Genomic DNA, 8,773 nt, shown 5'->3' with positions numbered 1-8,773 from the left:
CAAACTAGAGTTAAACTAAACAAGAGTGAAACTAAACTAGAGTTAACCTAAACTAGAGTTAACCTAAACTAGAGTTAAACTAAACTCTGAACTAAACTAAACCAAAGTGGATCACACAGACCTCCGATACTAGCGATGGACTCTGGTCCGGTGATCTGGTCTTCAAACAGTCTCTGAGCCTCTCGGAGCTTCAGGTTTGGCTCCCAGCAGCCCTTCATCAGCGGAGGCTCCTTCAGACTGCAGCACACAACCAGGAAACATACGGGGGGGTGGTATTAAAACACAGTATTCGTTGATCCTCTGCAGACTTAACCACTCTGGGTTCAGATTCAGAAAGTATCCTGAGTGGATTAATATTCATCAGGAGACAAATTTAAAACACATTTTTGATAAACACATTAAATATTTACATGTTCAGACTGTGGGCGTGATTACAGCCTCCGGGATTAAAACTCCAGATTTAAAAGTGTTTGATGTTAATCTGTAAGGCTGCACGTCAACAGGAACGTTAGCGGAATATTAATTTTCATTATCTCCGACAGAGAGGGATTCGAGATCAGTCGTGTGAGTGAGTGAGTGTGCACCTCGGTGTCTGTCCACTAATCTCACATTCTATATTCTGGGTGGATGATGGAACTCACCTGAACACTTCGGGGTGGATGGGAGACTCGAGGATGAGGATGATGACCAGGAGAGGAAGGAGCAGGAAGCCGCCCAGAGAGAGCAGAGTCACCTGGAAAACCTTCCCGCTGTAGGTGCTGAGAGAGGAACCAACGTTAAACTGATCCTCCGAGTCACAGACGTCTCTTTCTCAATTTACGTCTATGGGGAAAAGTCTTTTCCTGCCTCATGGCATCACGTGACGAACCAGGAAGTTGTCATTCCACCGTTTGGCCACTATGAGAAATCTGAGACCTGTCAATCACCGTGTAGCCCCGCCCCTAAAGCATCCCCTGCTTTATGGTCTGTGTGACTCTAAATGGACCATAATGTACTAAATGAACATCATGCTGTATTGAAGAAGACTTTAAACTAGAGATTGAGACCATAAACTCATGTTTACAATGTTTACTGAGGTAATAAATCAAGAGAGAAGTAGAGTCATTTTCTCATAGACTTCTATACAACCAGAGGAGTCGCCCCCTGGTGGACACTAGAGAGAATGCAGGCAGCTGGAGCTTATTTTAATGACTATATATAATATTTAACAACACACATTATTTATTAGTTGATTAATAAAGTAACTAAAGCTGTCAGATAAAAGTAGAGCAGTTAAGAGAATACCACTACTGTATATAAGTACTCTAGTAAAGTACCTGTACCTCAGTATTTAGCTGCTGCTGCATTTCTTTATTAGCTCGATATCGTTAATATTTAATAATAATATAATAACGCCCTGAGCTGGGGGGGCTCACGACGGTACCGTCGGTGTTCCTGTTTTAGTGTCCACCTCTCGACTCCGTTTCCTTACCCGGACCCCTTGTTCCGGTGCTCCGGGAGCTCGTCGGTGATGACCGGTCGGTGCACCCGTCGCAACCGTAGCCCCTCCGTCTCGTTCATGATGGACTCGGTCGGTTGACCCGGTTCGGTTCGGCTCGGCTGTGTTGAGGTTTAACCCGGGTACAAACGGACTAAACGCGGAGAGGACCGAGCGAACATCCTACCGGAGAGCTGTTGATGACAATGACGACGGAGAGCTTCCGGTCTGTGACTTCAAAATAAAAGACCTTGAGCCAAATACGTCGTCATTGTTTTTCTTTTTGGAAATTTCCCCAAAAATATAAAACAAAAGACAAAATAAATAAATATTAAGATAAAAACGTAATGCTGCTAATTAAATAATCAATTCATTATTATTATTTCATTAATTAAATAATAAATACATTTTATATAAAAATAAAGTGTTTTAATGTTTTAAAAATATAAGAATATTTAAATGATATACAATGTAAAAAGGCTACAAACCAAAGTAAAACAAAACCAAGAAATAATTAAAAGAAAAAAGCTAATAAAAGAAAAACTGAAAATGGCAAAGAACATATTTAAAAAAAACATAAAAAGTAAAGGGAAGCAATGAATTATAAGAAATTAAAGTTTAAAAAAAATACCATGAAGATGAAGGGAGCACACATCTCAAACAAGTTGACATCATTCAACTTCCAACAAGATCTTAAAGTCCTGAAAAAAGAGAACATTTGAGAAATTTGCAGAAATAAACATGTTTTTTATTTGTTTATGGATTTCTGATAAACCTGTTTATCTATCTTAGTCATTTCATCCTCAAATCAATAAACCAGGACAGGTTCAGAGTTTCTCTTTGAGTCAGGAGTCAAAAGAATGAAGTTAAACCTGCATTGTCTCTAGTGTCCAGCAGGGGGCGACTCCTCTGGTTGTATAGAAGTCTATGAGAAAATGACTCTACTTCTCTCTTGATTTATTACCTCAGTAAACATTGTAAACATGAGTTTATGGTCTCAATCTCTAGTTTCAAGTCTTCTTCAATACAGCATGATGTTCATTTAGTACATTATGGTCCATTTAGAGTCACACAGACCATAAAGCAGGGGATGCTTTAGGGCGGGGCTACACGCTGATTGACAGGTCTCTACCAGAGACGTATACAGCATCTCTACGTCACTCCTCCTCAGTCCAGATATGGTCACTTCCTGTTCACTGGTTGGAAATAAAAAAAACATGATGGCAACGGCCAAAAACGGACCGAACTGGAGGCTTCAAAACGTCTCCAAACCAAAGAGAGATGTCACCATGACGACTAGGTCCTCTTACACTCTCTGACTGAGACGTGCGTCTTTTCATCACGTTACGTCCTGTCTGAAGGCGCTGCATCAAATACAAGAACATAAAATAACTTCATGTCATCTAGGATCCCTGAAGGCTCGTCATCCCGTCCCGGGTCTCGGGGGACCAGGTCTGTGCTGGTCTCGTTTGAGGGACTTCATTGAGCAGAGACACACTTGTGCTCCCTGAGGCTCCTCGTGGAGGTGAAGCTCCGGCTGCAGGAGGAGCAGCTGAACGGTTTCTGTCCCGAGTGAACCAGCAGGTGAGACTTCAGGTTGTTGTTCTGACTGAATCTCTTCCCGCAGACGCCGCACTCGAAGGGTTTCTCTCCGCTGTGGACGCGCTTGTGCCGGACGAGGTTCTGCGACACCCCGAAACTCTTCCCGCAGACCTCGCAGACGTACGGCTTCTCGCCGCTGTGCGTGCGCTCGTGCAGCTTGGCGCTCGCCCGCGTGGAGAAGGTCTTCTGGCACTCGGCGCAGCCGAACGGCTTCCCCTCCGAGTGGCCGCGCCGGTGCGTCCTCAGGTAGCCGAGCGAGCTGTAGCCGCGGCCGCACACGTCGCAGGAGAACGCTTTGCCGCCGCCGGCGTGCAGCTGCAGGTGAGTCTTCAGGACCTGGGCGCTGGCGAAGCTCTTCCCGCACTCGTCGCAGGCGTGAGCTCTCCGCCCGCCGTGGACCAGCTGGTGGCGTTTCAGCGACGCGGACGAGGAGAAGCTCTTCCCGCACTCACCGCAGCCGTGCGGTTTGATGCCGGCGTGGCTCCGCTCGTGCACCAGCAGCGCGCCGCGCTGTCTGAAGCCCTTCCCGCAGGCTTTGCAGATGAACGCCCACTCGCCGCTGTGCACGGAGCGGTGCGCCTTCAGGTGTCCCGCCTGCGTGAAGCCGCGGCCGCAGACGTCGCAGCTGAACTGGCGGCGGCCCGAGTGGACGAGCCGGTGGCGCCGCAGGTTGGCCGACACGCTGAAGCTTTTACCGCAGGTGTCGCAGCCGAAGGCCTTCTCTCCCGTGTGGACGCGGCGGTGCACCGACAGGCCGCTCCTGCTGGAGAAACTGTTCCCGCACTGCTCGCAGGTGTGCGGCCGCTCGCCCGTGTGCGTCCTCAGGTGAGCTCCGAGGCCGCTCCGCTGGCTGAAGGTCTGCCCGCAGACGTCGCAGGTGAACGGCCTCAGTCCGTTGTGGACGGTCAGCTGGTGGACGTGGACGCTGCGGCTTGTGGTGAACCCTTTCTCACACGTGGGACATTTAAAGGGTTTGTCCTTCAGGTGGACTCGCCAGTGTGCAGACAGGTAGCTGCGTTTGGCGAACTCCTTCCCGCACTCCGCACACCTGAACCCGCTGTCTGTGACCCGACAGGTGAGTCTGTGCCGTGGGAGGCGGCACCTCGCCGCCAGCGTCTCGCCGCAGGCCGGACACGTGAGCGGCCGCCCGCAGACGGGCGCCTGGTGCGTCCTGAGGTGGCTGCGGGTGGCGAACAGCTTCCCACAGTGAGAGCACCTGAAGGGATGCCGTGAACCGTGAACTGTGAGCTGGTGGACTCTGACGCTGCTGCGGGCGGAGAAAGACTTCCCGCAGGTGGAGCAGGTGAAGGGCCGCTCTCGGCTGTGGACCCGCAGGTGAGCGCTCAGGTTGGTCCGTCTGGAGAAGCTGCTGCTGCAGACGCTGCAGCGGAAGGTCCGCTGGCCGCCTGCTGCAGGAGTCTCTGATTGGCTGCTTTCACCTGTCAGAGCGTCTGATTGGTGGCTCGCCTCCACCTGTGCGTCTCCTTCAGCTGCAGGGTGCGGGGCCTCATGGAAGCTCCTCTGATCACATGATGGGAGTTTGTCTTTCTGCTCCTGGTTCTCCTCCTGAAGCCTCCTAAGCTCCTGGTTCTCCTCCTGAAGCCTCCTCAGCTCCTGCAGCAGAGCCTCACAGCACCTCCTCATGACAGCCAGCAGCTTCTCCTGCAACACAAACAATTTAACAGCAAAGGAACCTTCATGAAGAACCACTTAGTTTCAATTAATAAAGTACTACATGTACCTCTGAGATGTAGTACAGTACAAAGTACTATATGTACCTCTGAGATGTAGTACAGTATAAAGTACAACATGTACCTCTGAGATGTAGTACAGTATAAAGTACAACATGTATCTCTGAGATGTAGTACAGTATAAAGTACTATATGTACCTCTGAGACGTAGTACAGTACAAAGTACTATATGTACCTCTGAGACGCAGTACAGTACAAAGTACTATATGTTCTTCTGAGATGTAGTACAGTATAAAGTACTATATGTACCTCTGAGATGTAGTACAGTATAAAGTACAACATGTACCTCTGAGATGTAGTACAGTATAAAGTACAACATGTACCTCTGAGATGTAGTACAGTATAAAGTACAACATGTACCTCTGAGATGTAGTACAGTATAAAGTACAACATGTACCTCTGAGGTGTAGTACAGTATAAAGTACAACATGTACCTCTGAGATGTAGTACAGTACAAAGTACAACATGTACCTCTGAGATGTAGTACAGTATAAAATACTATATGTACTTCTGAGATGTAGTACAGTACAAAGTACAATATGTACCTCTGAGATGTAGTACAGTACAAAGTACTATATGTACCTCTGAGACGTAGTACAGTACAAAGTACTATATGTTCCTCTGAGATGTAGTACAGTATAAAGTACTATATGTACTTCTGAGATGTAGTACAGTATAAAGTACAATATGTACCTCTGAGATGTAGTACAGTATAAAGTACTATATGTACCTCTGAGACGTAGTACAGTATAAAGTACTACATGTACCTCTGAGATGTAGTACAATATAAAGTACTATATGTACCTCTGAGATGTAGTACAGTATAAAGTACTACATGTACCTCTGAGATGTAGTACAATATAAAGTACATGTACCTCTGAGACGTAGTACAGTACAAAGTACTATATGTACCTCTGAGGTGTAGTACAGTATAAAGTACACTATGTACCTCTGAGATGTAGTACAGTACAAAGTACTATATGTACCTCGGAGATGTAGTACAGTACAAAGTACAACATGTACCTCGGAGATGTAGTACAGTACAAAGTACTATATGTACCTCGGAGATGTAGTACAGTATAAAGTACACTATGTACCTCTGAGGTGTAGTACAGTACAAAGTACACTATGTACCTCTGAGGTGTAGTACAGTACAAAGTACTACATGTACCTCTGAGATGTAGTACAGTACAAAGTACAACATGTACCTCTGAGATGTAGTACAGTATAAAGTACACTATGTACCTCGGAGATGTAGTACAGTATAAAGTACAATATGTACCTCTGAGATGTAGTACAGTACAAAGTACTACATGTACCTCTGAGATGTGGTACAGTACAAAGTACTACATGTACCTCTGAGATGTAGTACAGTACAAAGTACAATATGTACCTCTGAGATGTAGTACAGTACAAAGTACTATATGTACCTCTGAGACGTAGTACAGTACAAAGTACTATATGTTCCTCTGAGATGTAGTACAGTATAAAGTACTATATGTACTTCTGAGATGTAGTACAGTATAAAGTACAATATGTACCTCTGAGATGTAGTAAAGTATAATATGTACCTCTGAGATGTAGTACAGTAAAGTACAAGTACCTCAGACGTGTAGTAAATTACAACAGTGGAGTACATGTACTTAGAATCAGACTGACCTCCGTCTTCGAGTTTTCTTCTTCTTCTTCTCTCTCTTTGAGTCTCTGGCAGATTTCCGTCACCGTCGTCACCATGATCTGCTCCACGAGCTGCTCCACAGAGTTCCACATCTCATGAAACTCTTCAACACGAACGTGAAACACTAAAGTTTAGTTTTACTCCAGCGAGCGGCCATTGCTGCAACTTCACTTACGGCTGTTTTTACGAAAGGAGGAGTGAAGGGAAGTGCGCATGTTGCCCCCTGCTGGCCGGAAGTCAAAGCACCACAATAAAAAACATGAACATGTTTAAAATCTAAACAATCATATATTAAAATTACAACAAAAAGTAAAAATTACAAATAATATTTTACAAAATGACATTAATAAAAACACTAATACTAATACTGATCAACAACATAATAAACATCAATTACATTATTACTCACTTTATTTAAGTAAATAAATAGACAGAAATTAAATACATCTTAAAAACAAAAATTAAGAAACAAAATCAAATATTTTATATATTTTCATAAAGTTTATGTAATTCATCCACTGTCTTTAACCGCTTATCCTGTTCAGGGTCATGACTCCTTCTGTATTTGTAACAATAACAAAAACTATATTATACTGTACATGTTCACATATATATCTTCACACACACACACACACTCATACACACATACATATAAATAAATCAAATGAAATACATTTAAAAAATAGTTAAATATAATTATGGTAAAACTATAAAATTTATAAAATTTTCATAAAATTATAGATTTGTTAAAGTAAAGATTAATGATCTTATAAATATAATATAAAATGTGTCTGTTTTACATTTTATGATTCAAGAAGTTATATTTTCTTGCCGTCAATGTTTTGATCTTTATGTTTTATAAAAATGAAAGAGAAGGTCTTTTAGTAAATCTTTATTTCTTTACAGTTTCTGATCAATAAACAATTTCAGCTGCAAACTATGAATCTATAAACATCTTTACATGTTTATAAAACATTAATCTGTTAAATTAAAAAACATCTGAAGAAGAAAGAGACAGAAAACACTTCATTGAAATATTTATTATTAATATTATTACTTCAAATTTTAATATAAGAGTTCTCATTTGATTCTAAAATATATTATAATTGTAATCTATTTTAAAATGAGCGAATATGTTATTGTTTATTTTTATGACTCAAATTTCCAAATTTGTATGGTAAAAATTCAGATTTTTATTGAGAAAATTGGTTAAAACAAATTTAAAGAAATTGGAGTTTAGCCTGAAAACTAAAACAAAGACTTTCTGTCAATTAAAAAAAAAAAAAAAAAAATGGAATTTTTTTTAAAACTTGTTCTTCAAGGATTTAATACTAAAACACACACACACACACACACATACAGATCATGTGAGATGTGCCCTTAAAGGAACAGCGCCACATTTAGTGAAGTCTTCTTCTTCTCCTCCAGTATTTATGCTAAGCTAGGCTAGCTGTGTCCTGTCCCTTTAAGGCCCTGTCTACATGTTCTGTCCTCTGGTCTCCTGAGGAACGATGACGTCGTCTGTACCTGAAGGACTCGGCCCCGCCCCCTTTAAAGAGACGGCGACAGGAAGTCCTCCTCCTTCTTCTTCTTCTTCTTCTCTCCTCCGCTCTGCTTCCTGTACAGCTCGTGGGCCTCGATGATCTCCTGGACGACGGTCGGGTCGTCCAGGGTGGACACGTCGCCGAGGTTACCTGTGGTCTCCATGGCAACCTTCCTGAGGATCCGCCTCATGATCTTCCCGGAGCGAGTCTTTGGCAACCGCTTCACCACCTGAGGGATGACAGGAAACACGAAAGGTGTAAGACACACCTGGACCTGTGTCAGGTGTTCCAGGTGTTCCAGGTGTGTCATGTGTATCAGGTGTGTCATGTGTATCAGGTGTGTCATGTGTATCAGGTGTGTCATGTGTATGAGGTGTGTCATGTGTATCAGGTGTGTCAGGTGTATCAGGTGTATCAGGTGTATCAGGTGTATGAGGTGTATCAGGTGTGTCAGGTGTGTCAGGTGTATCAGGTGTATGAGGTGTATCAGGTGTGTCAGGTGTGTCAGGTGTATCAGGTGTATCAGGTGTGTCAGGTGAGCCTCACCAGGAAGTGCTCCGGGACGGCGTATCTGGCGATCTTTGTGGAGACAAGTTCTCTGAGCTGCTGGAGAACGACGGGGGGGTCGTCTACAAAGTCCTCCTTCAAGACCACGAAGGCAAACGGTGCTGAGGACACACACACACACACACACACACACACACACACACACACACACACA

General features: G+C 43.8%; 3 protein-coding genes across 3 annotated transcripts in view; all 3 read right to left on the bottom strand.

The window, feature by feature from the left end:
* Positions 1–1,743, bottom strand: part of apmap (adipocyte plasma membrane associated protein) — a 7,921-nt gene extending 6,178 nt beyond the window's left edge. The window contains exons 1-3 of the mRNA XM_031838582.1: positions 1,472–1,743; positions 642–758; positions 122–237 (exon numbers count right to left, since the gene is read on the bottom strand). Coding sequence (XP_031694442.1) covers positions 122–237; positions 642–758; positions 1,472–1,560 — 322 coding nt within the window. The 5' untranslated portion in view covers positions 1,561–1,743. The remainder of the gene's footprint in view (positions 1–121; positions 238–641; positions 759–1,471) is intronic.
* Positions 1,744–2,670: 927 nt separating this feature from the next.
* LOC116377046 (oocyte zinc finger protein XlCOF6-like) lies at positions 2,671–6,777 on the bottom strand. The gene is made up of 2 exons (XM_031838580.1): positions 6,490–6,777; positions 2,671–4,741 (listed from the first exon to the last, which is right to left on the bottom strand). Exons 1-2 carry the CDS (start codon positions 6,598–6,600, stop codon positions 2,957–2,959), a joined length of 1,896 nt encoding a protein of 631 aa, XP_031694440.1. The 5' UTR covers positions 6,601–6,777; the 3' UTR covers positions 2,671–2,956.
* Positions 6,778–7,802: 1,025 nt separating this feature from the next.
* LOC116377048 (acetyl-coenzyme A synthetase 2-like, mitochondrial) overlaps positions 7,803–8,773 on the bottom strand; it is a 2,510-nt gene continuing 1,539 nt past the window's right edge. The window contains exons 4-5 of the mRNA XM_031838581.1: positions 8,599–8,720; positions 7,803–8,281 (exon numbers count right to left, since the gene is read on the bottom strand). Of these exons, the coding sequence (XP_031694441.1) occupies positions 8,060–8,281; positions 8,599–8,720 (344 nt within the window). The 3' untranslated portion in view covers positions 7,803–8,059. The remainder of the gene's footprint in view (positions 8,282–8,598; positions 8,721–8,773) is intronic.

The sequence above is a fragment of the Anarrhichthys ocellatus genome, unplaced genomic scaffold, assembly GCF_004355925.1.
Source record: "Anarrhichthys ocellatus isolate YVR2014 unplaced genomic scaffold, GSC_Weel_1.0 scaffold837, whole genome shotgun sequence".
In the NCBI taxonomy this organism is placed as follows: Eukaryota; Metazoa; Chordata; class Actinopteri; order Perciformes; family Anarhichadidae; genus Anarrhichthys; species Anarrhichthys ocellatus.
Note: the sequence above shows the minus strand (reverse complement) of the source record. Positions and strands in the feature narration are given on the sequence as shown.